The 26,865-nt window shown below is 36.9% G+C and overlaps 1 protein-coding gene and 1 long non-coding RNA gene across 4 annotated transcripts; one reads left to right on the forward strand and one right to left on the reverse strand.

Annotated features, from left to right (window-relative positions):
• The first annotated feature begins 6,289 nt into the window (after positions 1-6,289).
• Positions 6,290-17,080, forward strand: LOC122294441. Of its 3 annotated transcripts, XR_006237613.1 has the most exons (11): positions 6,290-6,810; positions 6,920-6,960; positions 7,069-7,164; positions 8,757-12,218; positions 12,354-12,423; positions 12,504-12,559; positions 13,793-13,902; positions 13,990-14,117; positions 14,211-14,430; positions 14,526-14,656; positions 16,183-17,080. It is a non-coding gene; the product is annotated as an uncharacterized LOC122294441 (long non-coding RNA). The 3 variants fall into 3 exon arrangements; XR_006237612.1 differs by lacking the exon at positions 13,793-13,902 and having other exon boundaries at positions 6,291-6,810; positions 14,541-14,656; XR_006237611.1 differs by lacking the exon at positions 13,793-13,902 and having other exon boundaries at positions 6,292-6,810.
• Positions 17,081-18,020: 940 nt separating this feature from the next.
• On the reverse strand, positions 18,021-24,142 carry LOC122294429 (disease resistance protein RPV1-like). The gene is made up of 7 exons (XM_043103163.1): positions 23,397-24,142; positions 22,098-23,193; positions 21,671-22,015; positions 20,229-20,441; positions 19,486-20,100; positions 18,360-19,331; positions 18,021-18,238 (listed from the first exon to the last, which is right to left on the reverse strand). The coding sequence occupies exons 1-6, from the start codon at positions 23,990-23,992 to the stop codon at positions 18,699-18,701; spliced, it is 3,498 nt and encodes a 1,165-aa protein (XP_042959097.1). The 5' UTR covers positions 23,993-24,142; the 3' UTR covers positions 18,021-18,238; positions 18,360-18,698.
• Between the last annotated feature and the right edge of the window lie 2,723 nt (positions 24,143-26,865).

Consider the following 26,865-nt stretch of genomic DNA (forward strand, 5'->3'; position numbering starts at 1 on the left):
GATGGCTCGGTAGAGAGATACAAAGCTAGATTAGTACTAAAGGATTCCTTCAAGAATATTGAGTCGAACCCCTTTAAAGATAGGGAAAACATTTTTCCCAGGTTGCTACAATGACCACGCATTCTTGCCTTGGCTGCAATAAAAAAGTGGCCCTTATTTCAACTTGACGTGAAGAATGCCTTTCAACAACATAAGGGAACTTGCTGACAAAGGGACCAAGAGGGTGCCAATTGTCATACCAAAGAGAAGTAGAATTTCCATTTCCCACCACACATTTTATCTTGTCTCGTGCAAGGGATCTCAGTTTCAGTATTTTCCTCCACGTCCAGGAGCAGTCTCTTGGGAACTTCAACTGCCAGAAATTTCTGTCTCTGATAAAGACAGAGAGGGCAAGATTTGAGATGATCCCGGCGACTATCTACCTGAAGAAGTTGCCGATAGCTACATCGCGAGTCTCTTCCCTTCGAAAGCATAGCACGAATACCGCCATTCTCAAAAAAAAGTAAAGGAAGAGATGGCTATCTATGTATGAGAGGGCCGTAAAGGACTCTCTTGAGGCAACTTTCAGGAGGCCAGTTCAGGCTCTCTTTAGAATTTATACTGGTATACTTATTTTCGAATGCAATCCATTTGTATTTCATTCTTTTTTTCTTGCCTTAACTTTGCTTTTCTTTGCAATATAGAACCACATTGCCGGTTAATATGAATGAACTAAAAGCATCTATCGAGACTCTTAGTAACCGGTATATGCCCTGGTTATCCACCATCCCACTTAATCTTGGGCTTAGGTGGGTGCCAACCTGGAAGGCTCTGCCAAATCAAGTGATTGATCCAAGGACTAAGAGGCGTGTAAACTCTATTTTTATGTCCTTACCCCTTGAGTTCACATCTTATCTTGAGATGGCAGATGAAGAAGTATCTTTAGACTTCGGGTACTCTTATCAACTTGGTCATTTTGCAACTTTGTTTGCTTATGAGCGAGGTCCTGTTAAACACCGTTACAACTTAGGTTGCTTTTTTAGAGCTAAACTTGCGTCTTTACAGGCGTTGTGGGCTCGAGTGAAACCGAAGGGGTATATGTAGTCTCAGGACAGTGTACCTGCCATTCCTAACTGTATTGCGGGCTCACGCAAGGGAAAAGGAAAACTTAGGTTGTTTGTTATAGGTAACTATATCAAACAGCGGTTGCTTAGGCCTTTACATGATTGGACGATTGATGTTCTCCGTCGTCTTCCATGTGATGGGACCTTTAACCAACCAAAACCTTTGGATCGGCTAGCGGGTAAGACCATAGTTTATAGCTTTGATCTTACTGTAGCTACAGATAGAGGGCCTAGCCTGCATACATATATATAAAAATAGCATTACATTAGCTGTTGCTTGCTGTATCTTACTGATGCAGCAAGGGATGGTCAGACTGTACCGCTTTTCAGATGCAAATAGGTGCCCCTTTGGTTGCTCCTCTTATTCCATTACCGATTGCTTCTAGCGGTGGATAATAGGAAAACCTCTCTCATGGACTGGGTATATAAAGAGTTCCAGAGTCCCTGTTACTATTTCCGAGCCATCTTTTGATTCTATGATTCGCCCTCCTAGAATAACCCGTTTTGATTGAATCGGTTCTGGTTTTCGCCTTCATTTATTCTGGTGTGGATGCAACTTGCCTTGTTCCTATTTAGCACATCCGGCACTTTATGAAATTCGTCTTTTCTTTGTTTGTATACTAGATAGCTTCCTGATTTCAAGCCCTACTTTTGTCTCTGTTTTAGAATTCCCCGTTCCCTTTTGAATCGCGTGCATTTTCTTTCGACTATTACCTTCTCCATTATTCTTCCTTAGCCTTAGATGTCCTTTTCAAAGGTCCAACTGATCACCACGTAAAAAGTAAATTCGAGAGCCAAATCCAAAACAAGGGATGAGCGTTGACCAGGCAGTTGGTGCAATCACCTCTCATGAGGTTGAAGCTTAGCCAGAAAGACAAGGCTTTTACGACGAATGGCAAGAATGTTCACCTATGGCATTAAGATCTCGGAAGAACCTAGCAATAGAAAACAACTATAGATAGCATGAACTTAGCAGTAAATAACATATAACCATAGTTAGAACTCACCTTGAACTAGCAGCACAGCAAGAGACTAGCGGCACTTGAGACTCTCATTCGTTCGCCTACCAGGTTCTGAAAGAATTCATTCACAGAAGAAGATTCTTCCTTCATTGTGAGCCAAGTCACTCTTGATTTGTGCTTCTATAGCATTTCTTCTCGCCTGAGCTCCTCATGCAAGGCCTTGCGGAGTGTAGACTCTTTTATTCTGTCATACTCAGTGTGGGCGGTCCGCTGAACATGGTCTAGTTCATCTGTTAAGGCTTGAATCTTCTGCTGTATAACCCTGAAGTGCTCCTTGTTCCATTTTTTCAAGGCTTCTTTTGTATGAGAGATTATCTGGCACAATTTTAAAAGAGGGGAGCCTCTACAGGTTGTCTAACATGCATTTGATATTACCTGGTGACTAGAGCTATCACGAGTCTAGAATGCTTCAAAACGAAAAGGCTTAGGAAGTGAGGAATGAGTACCCGTGGTATCTGGGATGATGGGAGAATGATCCGAAGTTCACATGGGCAGATTGATGATCGATGCTTTTGGGAAAAAAAGTCTCCATGCTGAGTTACAGATTCCTCTGTCGAGCCTTTCTTTGATTAGAGCATTGCCACTTCTGCCATTAACCCAGGTATAGGGATTTCCCTGGAATCCCAAGTCAATCAGACCTTGCTTTCGCATGAAATGGCCCAACCCCTTAGAGTAGGAGGGATCTATGGGTTTGCCTCCCAGCTTATCTGAAGCTTGAAGAAGGGAGTTGAAGCTAATAGCTAGAAAAACAAGCTATTCCATTTAAGGCATAAGATGAACCAAGGAATCCAACCGAAAAAAAATGAATAGGCATGTGAGAACATCATTGCTTGCATTGATTCAATTGATTTGAAGTGGCAGTTATACTATATATATAGACATAGTTTTCACTAGGGGTTTTTATCGAATTGGTCACAAGCCTGTCAAAAGCAACCTCAGTAGAAAGCCACTCTTCCAGAGTCTCGTCCATCGTCTACTTAGGCGACTATTTAATTGCCTTTATATCTGCCTGTGAGTTAGGCCGAATACTCCACTATACTATATAGGCTAGGCTCCTTCCTTTGTTCTTTTTAATAAACACTAAACCGAAAGTCTTGGTTTCAATGACTCCCCAAGCCATGACCTATTTGATCCTTCAGAACCAACTTCAGCATTGAGTAAAGAAAAGAAGAATTCACTATTGGATCCTTCAGCCGGGTGGACATCAAAATCTTCACTTTCATGAGCAGGAGCTGAAGTTTAGGAATCAGGTATAGATGCTAGCCATTCTATAGACAAGAGACCCGCTGACCCACTAGTGGTTTTATAAGGGGAGTTGATAAAAGACAACAGGTTTAAGACAAAGGTATGGCACGGGAGATGGAGCACTTTAAACAGATATACTCCTTTACCAACCCCCAATTTCCATAGGACCTCCAGGGAAAAATTACAGTAATCACGGAGTAGGACAATAGTCTTCTATGTGCTATCCCAGATGAGCAGGAGATATGGGAAGCTCTCAAAGCTATAGGATCAAAAAAAGCCCCAGGGCCTGATTACGCCCAAAGAATAACCCGGTAGTTGTAATACAGCTTTGGGGTGTCGATTCCACATGGAGACAAATTAAAAGAATAGCAAGAGGAAAGAAACTAAATAAAAATATTAAATAAGTAATAGAGAACAAAGATTAATTTTAAATGTAAATTAAAGTGAAGCAAAGTGATTAACAGAAAAAGTACTCAAATTTGACAAACAGTAGAGCGTCGGGAATCCCTTGTACAAATCTGGCATTTTAATTATTCTTAATTCATTGGATAACTCAATTAGGAACTCAATTCCTGCAATTCCCAATCGGAAGGTATAGATTTATAAATCAGACTTAAATAAAATGTAACCCTTTGAAAAAACATTCACCACTTTTAAAAACGTGAATTACTATCCCTATTGAAAACCCAATGACGACAATATACTCAGGAAGCGATATTGCAGCAAAAAACTAAATCAATATAGATAAATAATTGATCCAAACATAATCAAAGAACTAATCCATTCAATAGAAAAAGCATGACTGAATACATAAACACAATAAATTCTATGATTATTCGGAGAAGAAAACATCAACGATGAATTGAGAATGATAAAACAAAAGAGTTTTAGCAATTGAAAATCAAATACATGAATTAACAATAAATTAGAAATACCATCTAATGTACAAGTTCATCCCTAACCCTACTTGAGAATTTAGTTACCCATAAATATAATGGACAACAAAAATCTCCAGAGAAAACTGAAGTGAACGGTGGCCATGGAAGTGATTTTGTCCTCTCTTCAGATCTGCCTCTTGTGCCTCTTGCCTCTCTCCATTTCGTGCTAATGATATGCTTATATAGGGTAAGAAAGAAACCCTAATGTCCTCTTGATTTCCGCATAAAAAAATTGCCTAAATTTTAGGACTTATCTTGGCAGCCATGTACACCCTTCAGGAGTTCGAATTTGGAAATTATTATTAGAGACAAAGTTATAGCCCTTTAAGATATCTTTCTAATACATCAAGAATCGCATCAATCCGATATGTGAGTAAAAAGATACAGTCAAAAGACTAAAAGTATATCCAGACTATCCCTAGCGAATTTCGGACTTGGACTTCTTGTGGTCTCATTTTGTGATTTTTTTTCTTTTTCTTTTCTTCCAAATTGCTCTCAAACCCCATGAATGTCCTCCTTTGAATTTGACTGGGCTTGACTTGCTCCTTTATAAACTCTGAAATTAGACATAAAAAAACTGTTTAGGAGTATCCCAACGTAAATAGAAATTCAATTTAAGAATACACATTAATTCCTATGATTTCTATTCACATTTTAGCATTTTAGTCCAATAATAGGGTATATAGAGTGTACTTTCGCACACTCATCAGTGCCCGATAGGATAACAGCTCTCTTCTTTAAAAACTATTTGGAGATTATCAACGCGGAACTCATTGATTCAGTAAGGTCTTCCTTCATCTCGGGTTTGATTTTGAAAAGAATCAACCATACCAATATCACACTGATTTCTAAGTCAAACAATGCGTGCATGGTAGCTATCGCCTTTTCTGTCTACCTGACAGAGAGGGAAAACTTTGAAAGAACTCTTCAAAAGAAAAACTACTCAGGTGCTCAGCCTCAGCCACCACTTTCAAATTTACTATAGATGAAAAATTAATCGAGATTATTGTTTTGCTCTTTTTTTTTTTTTTTTTTTGAAATAGACTTCAATTCATTTCTGAATGAAGGAAGTTACAGCTGTGACCAATAATTGCGGGTAACAAACCCCGATTACAAGCCAACTACACATCGGTTGTACGCTCCCCCGGGCACAACTTTCATTGCGCCGGACTATGTCTAATAACTTCTAAGCTCTCCAATGACGACACCGTACTGAGATGCGAGACTCTGTTAAAACAGAAGTGTTCATCTCGGCTCGTCTGCGAGAAAAACCACACAATACATCCCCACCCTCTAAGGAGGAGAGGAACTACCCAACCTTCACCCTCTATAAGAGGAGAGGACTCACAACCCTCATCCTCAAAAGAGGAGAGGTACTTGTCTATTTCAAAAATATATTTATTAAAGCCTAAAATAAAAACAACCCTAACAGACCCCTGAACAAACAAGCACCGTACGGTAGCCTGCACACTCACGATAGCCTGCACCACGCCCTTCCTGCACCACGCCCAACACTGCTCGCCACAAGCACCGTATGCCCACTAGCCTTTCGCCCAACACTTCCTGTCAGCACCCACACTTTTCACTGGTAGCCTGCACACACACGGTAGCCTACACCACGCCCTTCCTGCACAAGGATTTTCTGACAGCAAACAACCAAAACCAAATCACCTTCTGCACATGGGCTTCTCACCATCGCCAGCTCCATAATCGTCACCGTCGCCAGCCCATATCCACCAACACACCCCAAACTCCACTTCGGCTAGACGGAGACCAGAGGCAAACAGCACACTGAGAGCTTATTTCCAGATGCAAACCATAACCCAAAACCAAAAAAACTTCAAACCGCTGCGTCACCCCATGCACAGAGCACCCGAAGCTTAAAGACAGACATACAAAACAGAGTACAAAGAATGAAACAAACAAAAACATAGAAAAAAACACACAACCACCGTGAGCTATGCCCGAGATCCACACCGGAAGACGCTTTATCCCCCCATGCAAGTCGGCATACATCCCCAAAATAATCCTCTGTTTTCCATGGATAAAACAGAGTTCCTATACCCCCTAGAAGAGCACCCCAACCCGCAAGCTACCCCCATCTCCATGAGCGAATTCCATGACCAACCCACGCCGTAAGCCCTCAAAAAACTGTCCCCTCAGAAGACCAAAACCGAACGGTCAGGAACACCCACCATTTGAAACCGGAATCCTCCATCTCCACCATGGAATATCCCTCCGCCCAGCTGGGTGATATGTTAAGGAAGAAGACTCGGAAACAAAACACCTGGTGATGAACATAACACAGCCAAACAGCTTTATTATAAAGGAAAACTAGTGACTTAGAACCAAAAGCAAAAGGAAAAAAGGAGGAGGGAGGGAGGAGCCGAAGCTCCACGCCCCAAGCCCCACGCAGTACCCCGTAAAAGGGTTACGTTTTTCCCTCGCCGCGACCAAATATCCAGTGCCGCTGTGAATTCGTCGCGCCTCACGTCACCGCCGGTAAGGACTCCGTCGCTCTCTCTCTCTCTCTCTCTCTCTCTCTCTCTCTCTCTATTTGGTGTCTCTCTCTGTGTAATGGCTGATTTCGAGACTTTTCCCATTGTCACAGACACCGAGCTCGCCATGCGTCGTCTCCTCTGCCGTCGCCTGGTATCACCGTCACCGCCGATATATTGGCTCCCCTCTCTCTATCCCCCTTGTCTCTTTATCCCTCTCTACGTGTAATGCCTTAACCCTAGCAATTTTCATTTTTCGCAGAAACAGAGGACTTCTTGTGCCGGCCCCATCCGCCCTATATTAACCACGGATCCGTCTCTCTCTATAAAACCCCTCTCTCACTCTATCCCTCACTCTGTAATGGCCTAACCCTAGCTATTTTTTCATCTGCCTATATATAGATTTTCATCTGTGATTTCTTTTTCGTAGACCATTTTGCTTGTAGTAATACTAGGCGTTGGTACTATTGGGATGCAATTGCAGTAGACAAAATCGATTTTTTCATTCCTTTATGTCCATGAAACTTGTCCCAATGTTGCTGTGTTTGCTCTGTTTGCCGTGTTTGCTGTGTTTGGTTGGTGCTCTGCTTAGCTTGTGCTTTGAACTGTGTTATGTTTCTCCCTAGTAGCTGTTTCATTGGATGACTCATTTACATGTTCTTTCTTCATGAAGCATACCTGTAAATGCAAGCACATGCTTCGAACATCTTCTTCATTCTCTTACTTTGTGCTTTCTGGTATCGATTAAGGAGGAATTTTATCCTTTTTTGGGAAAATGTACTCTTCCTCACAACCCAATGGTATGATATTTTTAATAACATGGCTTTATGATAAACCGGCTCTTAAACCCCCTTCTCTTGTCCTGTTCAGATTATGATGTGCAAGATCTATAATATGGAAATTACATATGATGCTCATACTTTGCATCATCGACTTAGTGTGGACCTAATTATGTGCCCAGCAAGATGATTAAGCCTTGTCTGATGCATGACATCCTTCTTAAATGCATGAAGTGACTTGGAAGCAATCTATTTTGTTGATACATGCTTAGTGGAAGAGACACTTGTATGGGAAAAGCTAAAAAAAATCATTTGGATTGATGTTAGAAGTAACAATGCCCATAAAAAAATTCAATGGCTTACCGCTTATAATTTTCTTGGGCCATTGTTTACAGAAAATCAACATAGATGATAATGATGTATCATTTCAATCGATACACTCTCTTGTGATATCATAGGAGAGATTATATGGTGCTATAATGCTTCTGAGACTAACTGAATTTGAGCTTTTAAATTGTTATAAATTCCCTGTTATATTTCTTTTGTGATCATTTTCTGTTGACAATCAATACAAACTTCATTATAGTAAGGACTGCTGAATTCCTGCTACGTAAACCACTAATCAAATCAACCATTTCTCCACGCCTAACTCTTTTAATGATATACCTGAAATGACATGCCCTTAATTGTTTATCAGAGAAAAGGTTCACATGCAAGAAAACCTTTTAATGATATACCTGAAATCACATGCAAGAAAACTTTTATAATGATATACCTGCCCTTCGAGATCCCAACACATATGATCCCCCTCGTAACTTCAATTCGACCAATATGTGTACCTTCTATCTTCAAACTTTTGATTAGCCCCTTATGACATGTCTACTCTATAGTGGTCCTTCAAGAAAAATCCAATAAATATAATTAACATCAATATAGAGTTTGAAGTGGTTGTAGGACCTACGCAAGAATTTTTACATAAACTTTTATATCAGCTAAAATTTTCTCCAGCTCGCGATATAGACATGCAATTTCAGCTTGTTGCCATTAATGTGATTCCTGTGATTTAGATGTCTAACAATTTATTTTGTATTAACTAATGGATAATCGCTTTTTATTAATGATTCTAAGCCATTAATAACCATTAAACAAATAATAGTTTGCAATGATGTAGGCTGACTTTGTATTACAATGGGAGAAGTTAAATCATCGCAAGACCGTGTTGAACCAACTACGTAGGAGGTTTAATTCTTTTCACTACGAGTTGCACAAGATCTACAACAGCTATGGAAGTCATAAAATGGCGTTGGCAAAAGGCACTGATTTGGTGGATGCAGAGGTGTGGAAGACTTTATGCGATAGGTGGGGTAGCAAGGACTTCTACTCTATCCGTCTCATGCTTTCATTATAGGGTTCTTGCCAACGTTGTTTTAGAGGTCACAATGGCCCAGTCTCTATCTTGTCCGATAAATTGTTAGGTGAGGTTGGTGGAAAAGTATTGGCAAGTGGAGGTGAAGATGCTACTGTTTGCCTTTGGTCCCTTAACTCTAGTTGCAAGTGTGGCCAGCAGGCGCTAAAGGCTACTCTGTATGGGCATGAAAAACCTGTGAAGTTAATGTCAGTTGCTGGGTATGAGTTTTCAATGATTAAAACTTAATAAATGTGACTTTATTATTTGATGCTAACTATCTTTTAGGTTTTAATATTGTGCACCAAGTAAAATGGAATCTTTATGTTGGGGGTGACCATTTCTTGTTATTAAACTGATCTATTCTTGCTTTCATCATTCTTCCGGGCATAAAACTTCTCTTTTGGTGACCATTTCGAAAAGTTCCAAGGTACCTCCAGTTCATATTATTGCCGTTATTGTTAATGCTTGTAACAATAAGCCATTGGACTTGTTATTTGGTCAGCTATTTTATTATGCATGTTAAGATATGGAACTAGTACTTATTTATGTCATAGCTTCTGACATACATGACATTTAATCCTTCTTGATCACCACGTCATCACTACGTCATTCTCTGTTTCTTTCTTGATTTGTATGAACTCTCTGTTTACTTGAGTAAGATGGTTGACCGATCCCCAGGGAACATGGGGGTATCTCGCCCTCAACTTAGGGGAAGAAGATGAATAAGCTTCGTTTTCATTTTTGCTACATTTGCTTTGAATTTGGAATGAAAAAAATATTGCAACCGTGTAGTATTAGTCTTCAAGATGATGAGGTGTAGGAGCGGTACACGTTGATTTTTACGACTAAACATGCAAACTCTGTTGAGAACCATAAATCTTCACATGTAACTCTCTTTCTTGTGCCAGGAGAATTCTATGCTTTGCCTCCAATTCCACAACTGTTTAAGCAGATGTTAATATTCTTTGGTACTAATTTTCTAGCAATATTCAATGAAGTTTGTGATTCAAGTTTTTATCTCATCTCTACATATGTTTTTGAGATGAAAATCTCCTTTGGGGGACAAGTTTTACCCGGCTAGATATTGAAATGGCTTTCACGCCTTTGGAGGACAATATTTCTGCAAGTAGGACTTAATGTGCTTTGTACTTTGATGTGACTTGAGAAGTCTAAAGTTGCACATGACAAATATAATGTAGTTGCTTTATGCATTCTAATATAATGTAATTGCTTAGAATATAAAGCAAGTACTTTGTGTAATTGTTTTATGGATTGTAATATAACGTAAGATGTGTAATTTTTTTTTTTTTATGCATTTTGTTTCAATATTATTATTTATTTTGTAACACAATATTTTCGGGGATCTAGAATCGTGGGAAATAATTAACTCTCTGTCACTACTACTTATTTGCGGCAACTATCATTGCTGCAAATATCTATTTGGGACCACACAAATTTTTACACCATTTGCTGCAGAATATATGACGTTATGGTTGGAAATTATTATTTGCAGCGATTATACTGCTGCAAATAAACATGGGTGACTATTTATAATTTGTGGTCGCAAATAAGTATTTGCTGCGTTATAATCGCAGCAAATGAGTATTTGCTGTGGTTTAACAAGAATTTGCGACCAAATCTCAATATTATAGCTGACCATTTCCGGCAAGAAAAAATCGTCACGAAAAGTTCTATTGGCAATAATTAACCTTGGTTGGTGCTTTTTTGTGATGAAATTTTAGACTATTTGCTGCGTTATGGATCGCCGCAATAGTTCATAGATTTCGTGACGCTTTTTTGTATCGCTGTTAAAAACTTTTTGAGATGTAGTACCGACCATCTAGCGGCGAAAGAGCTTGGACGCCAAAAATCATTTGCGGTGCAATTTGACGTTTTTGCGACGATTATTTTCGCCGCAAAAATCTAAATTTGAAGATCCCAAACCAAGAGGAGCAATGCTGTTAGAACTGTGAATTAGCATCATTCGAAGACAAATGCATCCCGCATTCTTTAACTTTCACTTCCACTTCTATTTGTAACATTCACTACTTTCTGTACATAGACTACATATTGTATATATATTAGAAGACTCCCTATACTCTCACATTGTGTGACACATTTCCACATACAGTTAGTTCACAATTGTCTTTATGGCATCTAGAGACATTGTGAGAGCAAGAGAGTCTTACTCCCATGGCAGCCATTTCACTATCTGTCAATAACTTTTACGGTTGAACCATGGAAATTATCCCCTATGGAGAGAACAAGTCGTGCCCTTGGTTGAGAGCCACGACCTCATGAACCACCTCACCAATTCTGTTTCTCCACCGATGACTTAACAACAATCACCCACAAAGAAATCAACCCCACTTACCTACAATGGTGGAAGGAGGATTGATTGCTTTGGGGTTGGATCATCGGTACACTGTCCGAGGAATCATTTGGCTTAGTTGTAGGGCTTGAAACTTCCTACCAAGTTTGTCATGTTCTTCAAGAGGCCTATGCTCAGGAGTCCCAAGAAAGAGAATTTCAACTTACTCAATCACTCACCTACATGCGGAAGGAGGCGTCGGTTTTGTTACAGGACCATCTTAGAAACTTCAAAACTGTATGTGATAATCTAGCAGGAATTGGTCGACAAATTGAAGGTGTTCGCCCTTCTCAACGGCCTTGGACCGAAGTACGAACCCTTCAGCACACCATGCTCAAGGCGCCGATGCCTTCTTATGCTGAGGTTGTGTCACTGCTACAGGGGTTTGATACACGAACCCAACTTCACGAGACCTACAACGCACAAAGTTATGTGTTTTATGGCCCAAATGCAAGGAACGGGAATTCTAAACCGAAGTACTTCTCATCCCGTGGATGTGGCTTCTCCCAAGCCAATCACGTGTCACGCCCAAATCCCTCTCCCAGTGGGACACAACACAACTCTGCCCCAAATAATGTATGTGACTCTTCTTGGGAAAATACTCGCATGGAGACTTGTCAAATTTGCGGAAAAAAGGGGCATATTGCTTTAAAATGCTGGCGCCAGTTTGATCACGCTCTTCAGCCTGATGACATTCCTCAAGCATTGGCTGCCATGACACTTGAAAATGGCATTCATGATGCTGAGTGATTGTACCACACTTGAAAATGGGATAGTCAGGTAGCTCTGAAATTCAAGCATAGAAACAGTAAAGGCTGCAACTATGGTCCACCATATGAGTGGCAAGTGTACAAGTAGGTCCTTTTTTTAGGGTTCTTCTGGGTTAATTTTTTGTAAGGATTGTGGATGATTGTACCATATATATGTGTGTGTGTGTGTCTGTTTATATGCATTTATTTACGATTTTTTCTTTCATTTTGTTTGAACAGCACTCTTGGTGCTAGTCATGTAGTGCCAAACGTACACTATAAAGGGAGGCAAGGAGACTATTATGTTATGGTATGATCCACACAAACTGCATCTTTATCATCTCTCCATTATAACTTGTTGGTTTAACTTTTATACTTGTTTATATGCAGGTTATGGACATGCTAGGTCCCAGCTTGTGGGATGTTTGGAATACTTCAGGGTAGGCGTGAGTATCCCATGCTTGTATCTTTCTTTACCCCCTAGAGTGTCATAATTTTTATTTTTCTACTGGCCTGTGTTGTCTTGAAATCTTTGGGCTTGGTTGGAGGCAAAGCTCAATTAATTTATTTAATTACATCACCAAAATACACTTTCTATTTTACATATTGACTTTTACAATATGTCATCCATCAGCTTATCTATTTTTTCTCTGTATCATTTAAATATTATATTATTTAATAGTTTGTTGGAGAAAAAAAATACAAGGAGAGAAACTATTGTGGGAGACAGTGGAGAGAAATAATAATAAATTGTTTAGATGAATGAACAGTAACCTCTACATGTAGAGGATTTACTGTAGCCAAATGTAAAATAGAAATAGAATAGATGATCCATTGGAATGGACAACTCTGATCTACCAAAACTCCTGATTTTATACCTTAAAACTATTAAAGAGCATCTGTGAAATCAGCATGATTCAAATTCTACTGCCTATATGCTCTGTTGGCGAAGAATGCTGCAACCAGCCACAAGGTGTTCATGAAAATATATGACTTTGAACTTTTTTGATCAGTAAACAAAGAGTTTTATTGATGATATAGGTAGGCATAGCCCTAGTGCACAGGACCTATACAAGAGTGGCAACCAAGCATGAGTGTCCAGTGATACAACTAGGAAATAAAGATCACTTCCACGACCTTTATAGGCTAACATTGTAATGAAACAGCAAAGAGCGATTTGTACTCTCCTTTTACTGTATTTTCTTTGAAAATCAAGAAATCTTGTATGCAGGTGGTTGTCATCTTAAATAATCGGAGCCAGACCATCAATATAAAAATGTCCTATGCCATTTTGGTTATGAAATATTTAGGTGGATGTAGCATACTACTTTCGTTAATGTAATCTTTTTTGAGAAGTAATATAAATTTGATAAAAAAAAATGCAAAAGATTCAATCCAAGCACACAGACGTATACAAGAAAGACACCTATCTAGATAGTTGATCTTCAACTGTTAATCTTGAAGTTAATCTTGAACTGTTATAAAATTGCAATTTTTTTTTCTATATATCTTAAAAAAGTGAAATGATGATCCACCCTTCATTCCTGTCCTACACCCACCCATATAAAAAGGAGGGGCCCACCCATATAAAAAGGAAGGGGTGGGGGTGATGGATGCAAATAATCCTTTGGGGCCACACCCTTGGGTGAAAAGCTATTGATTTAACCAGTTCCGTGTAGGGAAAGTTCCGAGGGCGTGATGCATGGGACTGGGGTTTACTTTGCTGGGGGGTCCGAAGGGCCCTGCCTTGGAGAGGTTCCCCGACATAAAAAAAAAAAAAAATGTTTAGGTGAATGAATCTTTTTTTCATTAGGCTACTGGTTTGCAATACAACTATTTTACAGCTGGTCTTGATACCTTTTCTTCTCTGAGCCAGAGGAACCGTTCGATATGCTAGTGTTCACGCTCACCTGGGAAGAACTGCTAGTAGAAGAGATGATCTTGAGTCTTGCGTATACACTCATCTTTCTCCATCGAGGCAGGCTGCCTTGGCAAGGCTATCAGGTACACCATGGGTTTAAAGTATTTGTTATTGTCTTTAGAGTTGCTTTTGGGACTGTTTTGAATGCTCTATTTCTGTTCATTTTTCCGTGATAGGGAGATAACAAATCATTTCTAGTTTGCAAAAAAAAAGATGGCAACCTCTCCTGAAATGCTATGCTGCTTCTGCCCGCCACCTCTTAAGCAATTTCTTGAGATTGTGGTGAACATGAAATTTGATGAGGAGCCTAACTATGCCTAGCTAATATCTTTGTTCGAGGGCTTATTAGGCCCTAATCCGGCTTTAAGGCCAATAAGCACTGATGATGCTCAAAAGGTAATTTTGGTAATATGAACTTAGGGCTAAATTCTGATTCTGTAGTTCTTTTATTCGGAGGTATTTTATGCAACTGCTGTTGACATGTTTGTCAGGTTGGTCAAAAACAGGGTAGGTTGAATATTGAGGATGATGATGATGGGCAGCCCAAGAAGAAGGTTCGATTAGGAGTTCCTGCTACACAGTGGATTTCAGTTTTCAATGCTAGGCTACCAATGAAACAGAGGTAGGTCTGCATTTTGCTTTTGGTCTCTCTCTCTCTCTCTCTCTCTCTCTCTCTCTCTCGCGCGCGCACACACACACGCAAACACTCAATTAAACACCACCCCTCTGGCGGGCAGAGAAACTAATTGAGTTTCAGCAAGTCCAAATATGCGTTAGAAATTTAAGATTCAGAAGATATATTAATTGAATAATTAATAAAAAAATTATTAATTGAATAATCACTTGAAAAGAGAGCATGGTTTTGACTGGGTGTTGGAATCACGTTACTAGCCTAAACTCGGTTGGTTCTCTTTTTGGAAGTTTTGCTAAATTATTAATAAGTCATTCGGTATTAGCTACTAAATGTGACATCATATATTAGCATTAGTGAGCAAGAGTCAATCGGTTAGTGCTTCTGCCAAGTGGCCAATTCATGTAGATGAAACAATTCTCTAGAATCCTTGAACGTGAATGGCATAATAATCACATAGTTCAGTATTTCAAGAATTACTTTCTGAACAATTCAATGTTTTTAATTATTTTGGGTTGATTTACCGATCAAAAAAATAATTTTTGGGTTGAGTTGGGTGATGCGTAGAAAGGTGGTAGATATTTTGGCATATTGGAAGGGGTGGTTTGAAAACAAACACACTGAGATATTGTGGAAAGCAATGAACAAGTTTTGAGGATACCCAATGCAACATTGAAGACCTCCGGGCTGTCCTTTTTAATGCAATCTACCATTGGATGGCAGCCAAACTTTGTCTCTCTAGCTATACTCTCTATGTTCGCTCTCTCACTAGGTGTATTTGTTGGATACCTCCATGTGCTTCGATTATGCCGTCCGTTCTTTTCTTGATCATTAATAAAATAATCTTACAAAAAATGGTATTAGTGTGGCTGAAAAAAGGACTTAAGTCTAACAATTACAATAATTGAGGGACTTGGTTCCAACTTTTAGGGACAAGTGGTGTTTGTGTGGTATTTTCTATTTTATCAAGTCAACATCATTAATAAAACCTTGTTTAATAAAAAGTACTATTTATTAAGTACTATGGATTTTTTAAAATTAGTCTTTCTAAATCTTATGACTTACTTATAAAAGGATAAAATCTAAGAACTTCTTCTTTTATGTTACCCAAAATCTTAGCCCTAGTGCAATCTGCATGAATATTTTATATCTTTAATGTGTGCCTTGGTACTTGTGCCTCCCAACTTGGTTCTGAGATGAACTATTGAGCAGCTGATGAAAGAAAGTGTTGGATGTTCAGCTTTCAAGGTTTGCCAGGTTTATTTAAAAGGAAAGAGAGAACCTTTGGATCTGACTTCAAAGTTTCTGGTGTTTAACCTTTCTGCTATTGGCTTATATGTCCTTTTATCAACATCACTTTATTTGTTCATGAAAGATCGTTGCTTGATGCCAGATTTGATGTAAAATGGCAGTGGGCCTCATCTCGTCAATAATTTCTAGTTACAACTCCCTATACTTTTTTTCTTGAGTTGTAACGTGTACTTTCTTTGTGTGCATGTGTGTTTCTTTTTGTGCAGGGTCTGTATTCTTCTGCAATTGATGCTCTAAAATGTTTCACGTGGTGTATCAACTCAATCGCATAGAATGGGCGCACAAAAGCTTGAATTAGACTAGCCTCTTCATATCCACCTATCGAAAAGATGAAGAAGAAGAAGAAGCTTGATTTAGATTTTTTAGATACTAATCTTGAGAGCCAAAAAATCCTATGTTATGGTATGAAGTTTGATTGGCAACGCTACCAATCAAAAAAAGTTTGAGCGGCAACACTACCGATAAAAAGTTTTCTCTGAAGATGATTTGGTTCCTTATTACTTCTAGATTTTGCCTCCTGACTCTTTCATTCAATAAATTAAACAAAGCTTGGAGAAGGTTAGCTGGTAGCAGTCCAATTGCAGTAGTGTGGAAAATGGTTTCTACTTGCCCCATAGAGTTTATTTGGAGGGAAAGAAAGCAAAAGAAGTTTTGATGGATTGTGGACGGATAATGCAGGAGCTAAAGAATTTCTTTCTCAAAACTATACTGCTTTTGGACAATTTCTATAGACTTCAGTAGGCTTAATTTACATGATTTTTTTGTATATTTTTTTCTTTATAGATAGGTGAATGACTCGTATGTCACGTGTACTTAGATTGTGCCTTTTGCGCTTTTATGATAGTTCTCTTATTACTTGCCAAAAAAGAAAAAGTTAAGATAAGCCTGATTTTTAATGTGTAAGAGTAGTGTCATAAACAGCCTAAAAGGGGGAACAGTAGTGTACAAGAGGGTTCCCCATGCTAAGCTAAGCCTGATAGGGTCATTAAATTGATTAAGTGAGCACCATGCTCTTTCAAATCACGAGGGTATTAACAAAGAAATTCTATTACTCAACAAGGCCAAGGTTATTAATAAAATCACGAGGTACCGTCCTCTTTCAAATGATGAAACTATGGTTCTGCTAACACAATTCTATCTGACTAAATGCTCGTATTAAGGGTATGTATGTCTATTCGTGTAGGGATGCTAGTAGTTATAACCTTTATTTCCCTATTACACACGAAGATGATGATTTTCTCCATTTTGCACGTCATTGATTGCATATTACATTAACTGACAAGGTTAGTAGTCAAGAACCTTCTTTTGATTGTTACTTGGATCAGTAGTAGTAAAGGCTCAATTTGGAGTAAGGAGATAATAATGCTAAGCCCAAATCAATTCAAAGTATGGTATGCATGCATGCATTTACTAGGGTGCAAGTGCATGTGGAGTCAAAGTCCAATCGTGAAGCTTGAGTGAGTGGCAAAAGTGAAGTTTAGTGTTTTAAATATATCTTATAGTCAAGCGGGAGTGATTTCAAGTATCTATTGATCTCTTGATATCGATGATCGTGTATGTTCGGTAAGTCGACAATTTTTAATAATAATTCTGGTTCAAACCTCTTGGCAATTTGATATCAAGGGCTTCCTTAAATCCGCTTCGTTTGGATTTAGAAATGAGATGAGATAGTTTTAGAGAAAAGATAAAAGTTAAATAAAATATTATTATTATTATTTTTAAAATTTGAATAGGTTAAATTGAGATTTGAAAAAATTAAATTATTTATTATATTTTGTGTGAAAATTTAAGAAAGTTATAATGATGAGTTGAGATGAGGTGAGATCACCTCTCAATCCAAATGAGATAGATATGTCTGAAACCCATTCAGATATAAGATTTTTTAGAACTATATGCAGAATTGGAATCTGATTAATAGGAAAATTAAACAATTCATATACATGAGGAATTCTCAATCTCTAAAAAAAAAAAAACAATCTCTTATATAATAATATATTTTGACTCCCTTAATTAACTTATTACTCCTGTGCTTAAATGAGGCAAGTTGAAACAAACCAATTGGAAATTCGACTCCTAACTTGTAAACAAAATGGTTAACATCTTCTATTCCCAAAGAAATAATACCAAAGCCAGTACTCAAAACACAAAAAAGCAACTTTTATAAAGGACTCCTGTTGAATCGAATCTTCATTTCGCATCAAGCAGCACTTCCATGTCAAGTATTGTCCCACGTTTTGGCAGCTGAAGTTTCCGTGATGATCACTTCCATGTACATAACATTTAACCATATTTTTCATATTAAAAATAGATAGAAGCCGAAATGACTAAATACTGCAAGTTTTATAGTAAGTTTAAGATGAAGCACAAAGGTAGCATAACGTACCTAAACATGACAAAGAAGAAAAGCTGGTTCAGTGATTGTCTGCATTCCCTTAATCAGTCTGAGATTTCATGATCACTTCGACATCGTCAATAGAATTGAGAGATTTCAGGTACAAAATGGTGATCATCTTCTATTCCCAAAATAAACAATGCCAAGCCATTACTCAAAAGGACTAAGCATTAAAGAGGTATTCCTGATTAATCGAATCTTCGTTTCTCGTTTTCCAATGCTAAATTAATAAAAGAGAAATGATTTGTGCAGTCGGGAAATGCAGTCGGCGTGCAGTCGGCTGTAAAAAAAAAATTAATACAGGACCTACATGAAAAAAAAAAATTATTATTATAGCTTTTTATAATTCATGCAAGTCCCATTGAATATAAAATAATTTTTATATAATTTTTTTTTATTCATTCCGTACAGCCGACTGCACGCCGACTGCGTTTTCCGACTAGCAAAGCCCTTAATAAAATTGACGAAGGAATCTAAATCTGATCCCAAACCAAGAGCACCATCATCCGGACATACTAAATGCAATCCCCATTCTTTCACTTCTACTTCCATAAATGGAGTTTGACCGTGGAAATCCATAAATTCTGCTGTAGTGGAAATCTTCCGTTTATCCAGACTCCTCTTCCATTCCCAGCTTTTCAAAAATCCCGGCTCCCATAAATACTCCGATAATACAATTGGCTTATCCAAAATGACGTCCTTGGAAAGTGCAAACGAAAATGTGCAAAATTTTTTTTTTGGGGTATTGTCATCCAACCAAATTGGAAACTCCACCCTTTCATATCCCCTGAAACGAACCGGACGAATTGAATGGAATTGACAAACAATAAAGATAGCAATCCCCATCACCGACATCGTATTACCATCCAACTCCATCTTTAGAGAGGAGCCATTACTTTTATTGTGGACCCACTCCGGGATTCTAGATCCCAATGAACACCTTCGTATCGACACCCGTAAGGCCTGCACAAAAAGAGATGTTAATTGCCGCACAAACTAAGCTATTTTTGTTTTGGTGGATGTCGACTTCATGTTTTGTTTATGTGAATAGCACCCTACGTATATTTACGTGTGTTCTTTTCTAAATTGAAGAAGAGAGAGAGATAGAGAGACTCACATCATAGTCACAATGAATTTGCACCGAAAACTTTTCTTCTGTCTCATATTCTACAGGTGATCCGATATCATGATTGGTGGGATATGAGCTTTGTTTCGGCAAAGAGCAGTCATTATTGAACATAACCAAGTCTCTTGATTCACGTGGCATCCTCTTTCCTCCTTCGAGTTCAAAGCAACGGATGCTCTTGGGGATTAGATTGATAGATGGTATTTGTGATATAGAAGTTTCATATGCCTTAAATTCCTTCAAACATTCCAACTTACTCAGTTCTGGCAATTTCTCTAATCTTGGCCAACCATCCAACCAGAGACTTTCAAGAGATGAAAAACTATAAATAACATTCGGAAAAATTGAGACTTCCGATGATGGTAAACTCAAGTTCTCTAGAGATATCATATCTCCCAGAGTAGTCGGGAAATACTCAAGTCTTGGACATCCGTTTAATCTCAAATGTTTTAGTTGTCTGAGAAATCTGATGGATGGATCGACATTACACAAGTTCTTACAATCTGAAAAATCTATTTCCTCAAGATTTGGAGCTTGACTCAAATTTGGTGTTTCAATCAATTCATCACAACCACTCAGACCTAAATATTTCAAATTGTCTAAAACCTGTTATAAACAAACAAGTACTTATAGATTAGATTAAAATATGAATATATTAACTTATTTAAAAAATATATGAAGGGGGATTATTAAGAAGGTCAATACGTAGTTATTTATACGAGTGAAAAACTTACCACCAACGTCCCCTTCCATAATTGTTTGATTTTGGTCCCGTGCATTTGTAATTCTTGTAATCGTCTGAGAGTTCCGATGGATGGGTGGACCTCACGCAAGCTATTACACCCTGTCAGGTTTATTTTCTCAAGGTTTGGGACTCCACTCAAATTTGGTATTTCAACCAAACTATCAGAATAACTCAGATCTATGATCTTCAAATTGTCTAAAACCTGTTATAAACAAACAAGTAGTTAGTTGGACCAATATTTCTAACCTCTTTCCATTGTATATATTGAAAGAAGTTTAGCATTTTGATTTAGATTCAATACTTAATGATTTTGTTTGTTTAAAATAACGCAAGTTACAATTTTAGACACTCTGTATTTCTTTTGTTTAATATATTTATATGAATGTCTTTATATTATTATAATGATATATTGTTCTTGACATATCAAATACTTTTTTAATAAATTTTTTTAAACATATTTTATTTTTATTATAAATCTTCCTATCAGATTATTATATATTGTAAAAAAAATTATATAAAAATAGAACAAAAAATATTTTATATATATTGTTCAAGTTTTGTTTGTCCCTAAAGTACTAAATTTCTGGCTCCACCGCTGAAAATATGAATATATTAATTAACTTATTTGAAAAAAGACAGAAAGAGAGATTACTATGAAAAATACGTATTTATAAGTAGGGGTGAGCATCGGCCGGTCCGGACCGGCAAAACCGACCGGACCGGCACTATTTGGACCGGACCGGACCGGACCGAATTGGGTCCGGTCCGGTCCGGTCCCATTTTTAAGGGACCGAAAAGATTCGGTCCGGTCCCGGTCCGGGAGTTTTTCACCCCGGACCGGACCGGACCGGACCGAATAAAAAAAAAAATATTATTTATATATATTATTTATATAATAGTATTAGCATATTACTAATATATATAATAGTATACTATATGTATATATATTAAATATATTACAATATAATTACATAAATATTAAAAAAAATGTCATTAAATATTAGCATATTATATAAATATATAGTTATCACTATTACTATTATTACATATAGTTATTAGTTATAGTATAGTTATTATTACATATATTTATTAGTTATAGTATTATTACTAATAGACTAATAGTATTAGCATATTACTAATATATATATATAATACTATATGTATATATATTAAATATATTACAATATAATTACATAAATATTAAAAAAAATGTCATTAGATAAAAAAAAAAAAAAAAAAAAAAACCTTGGACCGAATGGACCGACCGGACCGGACCGGACCGAATAGGACCGGACCGGACCGGTCCTGATGGAGTTCGGTCCGGTCCAGGGTTGGAAAACCCTGGACCGAATAGGTCCGGTCCGGTCCACAAAACCTCCCCGGACCGGACCGGACCGAACTCACCCCTATTTATAAGAGTGAGAAACTTACCATCAATCCCTCCCACAGTCGTTCGAAGCGGCTGTGATGCATTCTTAGTTTAATAAGACCTTTTGGCCGGAAACCGTCCGGCCAGGATGTCGAAGGACAACTCTCCCAGTCTAGTAATTGCAACTTATCGCTTGGCACGTATTGTAAAGGATTTCCATCCCACTTTATATATGCGCTTGGCATGCATTCTAAAGGATATCCAGGCCAGTTTATATATGATGGAGAAAGACAGAAATAAAGAAATCTCAAATTTTTCATCTCTGAGAATGCTTTGGCTTTAATATTGAATGGTTTCGCTTGTCCAGCAAGATCATAGAGGCATATGACTTCAATTGCTTCAGTTCCCTAGTAACCAAGAAGAGCGGATTAGCAAGAATTAGGATGAAAATATACCTTTTTATATTAATCTCTACACTAATCAACTTACAGTATCTTTCTCCAGCACGTGAAGGACATCCTCCTTACAACACAGCCTACTACGTCGTCCAGGTTTTACAGGATCTTCGAGGCGAACTATTTCCTGGCCCATTTTTTTTAGCAAATCATGCATCTTCAAGTACCCTTTATCATAATCTGATTTGCTTAGGAGGGACTTGTCGGCGAGAACCTCAAAGTCGATGGCCGGATATATTTCCTTCAAATCGTAGAGGTTAAAAGGCCATATCAAATATAAACATGCCAGATCCAAAAACAATTTTTTCTGCGATTCCTCCAGCCAATCAAAACTTATTTTAAGAATATCAAAAATTTCTGTATTAGGAATCGCTTCCAATTTATCCTTAATACTTTTCCATGAATCTAATGTTCTCTCAACTAAGAAGGAACCCAAAACTTTAAGAGCTAAAGGAAGGCCTCCACTATATTTCACAAAATCCATAGATAGATACTTGTAATTATCTGGAGGATGGTTTTTGTTGAAGGCTGACAAACTAAAGAGTTGCAAAGCATATGGGGTTTCAAGCGGCTGAACCTCATACTTACAATTCACTTTATGTGTTGTCAATAGATGGCTATCTCTGCATGTTATAATCACCCTACTCCCTCGACCAAACCATTTCCGATCCCCTGCTAATGCCGACAGTAGCTTTTCACAATCCACATCATCAAGGATGATAAGAACCTTTTTATTCTGCAGCATCTCCATTATCGTCCCATTTCCCTGGTATTGATTGTATACACGTATTTTCTCTTTCATGATTGCAGAAAGGAGTTCTTTTTGTAAAGAAGCTAGATCACGAGCAGTAGTAGATCTTTGGCCGGTACAAGAAATAAAGCTGCTTCCTTCGAATCGACAAGAAAATCTACAATAAATTATTTCCGCCAGCGTTGTTTTACCAACGCCACCCATCCCATGAATTCCTAAGAAGCGAACGTCATTCGATTCCATATGCAATAAGTTCAAAATTTCCCCTACACGGGAGTCTATTCCAACAATTTTCTGGTTTTCATGAATTAGAATATTTGGCATTGTATAATTGTAGAGTATCATTTCACTGATTTGTTGTATAATTGTTGACTCGTACCTGTAATTTGATAAAACAATTAATATAGACGAAAGCTGAATAGGCACGAACGGACAAACAAAAAAAACCTCTTTTAACTTATAATTAGAATATTTAGCATCGTTTTGTAGAAAAATTATAAATTTCATGAGTAGCTAGATAGATAGTCGTTAATAACAACACTAACACTAACAATAACCGCAAAAGTACTAGCTAGTCGTTACCTGTCCCCATTTATGTGCTCTCCCTTAATATAACCGACTTTTGTGCAAGCATTTCTCCAAGTATTAATCTCTTCGATGTCTACCCTGAGATGATTTTCATGTGCGGCGAAAGCTTTTGCAAAAGTCCCTCTTTGTTTTCTTACATCGGAAGGATCCACATGGTAGAAAATAGGAATAATTGTGAGATTCTTCTTTTCCTCCCATTCAACGATCTCGGCAAGTTCCCTGAGGCACCATTTTGAAAAAGCATAATTTTCTGAAAAAATGACAATGGCGTATCGGGATTCTTGAATTGCTTGCATAAGCTCTTGAGAAATGTATGTTCCTCGCTCGAGTGATTCGTCATCCCTAAAGACGAGAATACCTTTCCCTTTTAAATAGGAATATAGATGATCCGTAAAACTTCTGCGAGTGTCTTCGCCACAGAAACTAAGGAAAACATCATGTTTCCATCGAGCCGTCGAGGAAGAAGGTAAGGAAGAGCTTATGATTCTTTCATCTTCTTCCGAACAAGATGAATCGTCTCTTTTTCTTTTCTTAGTATTCTCGGAATTAGTAGATGAAGAGGGTCTTAGAGTGGCGATGATTTGGCCCATGAATGCAATGCGAGAGATTTAGAAGCTTAATTGTGGAAGGTGGGAATATTGGTAATTTGCGGGCTTAGACAATGAGAACAATGAAGATATCCTGAGTTGATCTATATGTATATATAATAGAAGCTAGCCATGGAGTACTAGTACTACTGGTCGACCTGAGCAGGAAAGTTCCAGGAAGATGCAGCATCAACTTTCGGTTATGAAATGCATTATTGATTACAAGCGCGTACGTACGTAATTTCCAGGTGGGCTTCCACCCACTTTGAAACTTTTTGACTAAAACAAATATAGTCATGGAGAGGAAGATTAAAATCAAATGTAATTTCTTTGAATGATACCAGAAGGTTCTATAACTCTTCCTGCATTTGATTAAAATGCGTACTTTGGGCCTATGAATACATACGAAGGTATTTCGCAACTTCCCGCAATTCATTAAAAGCCCATATTGACTGACTCGGCTACATTTTTCAAAGGAAGAAGAAATTCAGCTACTTAATTTTTTTGATTGACTAACCAACTTTCTTACCAACTTGTCGACCTTCCTATGTGACTATGTCTTTTTACGGAGAGAAAACTTCCTGTCGACACTTTTTAAATCTACTTTATTTTCTTTCTCAAAAAAAAAAAAAAACTTGCGTTTTAAATAATGCAGCTCTTTTTAAAGTCTCTTGCCTATTTAAAATATGGACAATGCTAGGAAACTATTAAATGTACTCACAAATTTACATATTAGTACAAATGAGTTTTTTTTATTTACTTTTAATCATTTTTTAAACGTCCTTAACCATTAAAAAACATAAAAAAATAAAAAATCACTAATAGTCATTTGCTTAAATATTAAGAAAAATAAAAAAATAAAATAAAATAAAAATAAATGAGTGTGCACATTTAGTATACATATTTAGTAATCATACTATTATTTTCTTAAAAATATTATCACATATCTTTGGAGTACATGAAAAACTCTACATAACAATTTTATAAATTAAATAAATATGAAATCTATATAAAAAAAATTAATTCTTTAAAAGTAGATTTTTTTTTTTAAAGATTATTCGACGTTTACATACTCTACAATTTTATGCATGCTCTGAGATTATGTAACAATATTCTATTAATTAACTAGTACTACTTATTTCAAGAGTACCACAAAATATATATATTGTTTCAATTTTTTATTTTGGTATATTTTTGTTTTATGAATATAAGATTTATAATCTTGTGGAAAAACAATACCAATAGGAAAGAATAGATAAAAGTTTAGTTAGATTTAGCGCTCAATTACAAGAGTTCATGTATTGAAATTGGATTTAGGTCATAATTGCGTTAGGATTAGGGTCTAAAGGAAAAACTTGACCAAATAAAATCCAAGAATATTATCCAATGCAACCACAATTAGAAGAACACTGAAGATGTCCTGGGGTGATCTGTATGTATATATAGAAGCTAGCCAAGGAGTACTAGTACTACTGGTCGACCTGAGCAGGAAAGTTCCAGGAAGATGCAGCATCAACTTTCTGTTATGGAATGCATTGATTACAATTGCGTATGTACGTAATTTCCAGTTGGGCTTCCACCCACTTTGGAACTTTTTGACTATAACACAAATAAACATGGACATTGTTATAAAACCCAATTCAAGTATGGATTATATATGTTAGTAGTACAAGGATAATTATTAAAGTAGATTTTCAACGTAAAAACAGTGTGATCAACGTCCATATTTATCAAGTCTAATCACAAGTCTCCGTTGATCGTTCCCCTTAATTTCTTAGTCATGATCCAGAGGAAGATTAAAATCAAAAGTGTAAAAGAAGTAATTTCTTTGAATGACACCGTAAGGTTCTATCAACTCTTCCTGCAGTTTATTAAAACGCATTCTATGGGCTATGAATGCATACGAATGTTTTGTGCAACTTCCTGCAATTCATTAAAAGCTCCTGTTGACTGACTTGGCTACGTTTTCTAGAGGAAGAAGAAATTCATTGCACATAGTAGCTACTCACCGACCTTTTGGACCTGCCTATGTTTTTACGAAGAGAAAACTTCCTGCCGACACTTTCTAAATCTACTTTTTTCTTTTTAAAAAAATAAACCTGCATTTTTAATAATGCAGTTCCTTTTAAATTAAGTCGTCTCTTGCCTATTTCAAATATCGACAATACTATAGAGTGATTACTAAATATGTATGCTCACTAAATATACAAATTAATATAAATAAGTTTTTTATTTTTTTAATTATTTTTTAAACATCTTTAACTATTAAGAAAAAAATAATAATAATAAGTGGACACATTTGGTTGGCATATTTGTTAATCATACTATAATTTTCTTAAAATATTATCACTTATCTTTTACGTATGTGAAAAATTATACATAACAATTTTTTAAATTAAGTAAATACGGGATTTATATAAAAAAAATTAATATTTTAAAAGTAGATCTTACTTAAAAAAAAAAAAATTCTCGACGCTTATATACTCCACAACTGCTTCTATCGTTACTTTTTAGGATAAGACCACGTTATGCAAACCATGCGATTATGTAACAATATTCTATTAAACTACTTATTACAAGAGTACTACAAAATATATATTTTGTTTCAATTTTTTATTTTGGTATATTTTTGTTTTATGCTATATTATAAGAGTTATAATTTTGTGGAAAAACAATACCAATAAGAAAGAATAGATAAAGTTTAGTTATAGATTTAGCGCTGAATTATAAGAGTTCATGCATTGAAATTAGGCTTAGGTCATAATTGCAACCACAAATAAGTCTGGATATATTCATTCTATTAACCTTATTAATAATGAAATCATTCGTACAAATTAGCAGGAGAGTCTTTTCTCTTGGTCAGCTTAGACAACATA

The sequence above is a fragment of the Carya illinoinensis genome, chromosome 14, assembly GCF_018687715.1.
Source record: "Carya illinoinensis cultivar Pawnee chromosome 14, C.illinoinensisPawnee_v1, whole genome shotgun sequence".
Classification (NCBI taxonomy): Eukaryota; Viridiplantae; Streptophyta; class Magnoliopsida; order Fagales; family Juglandaceae; genus Carya; species Carya illinoinensis.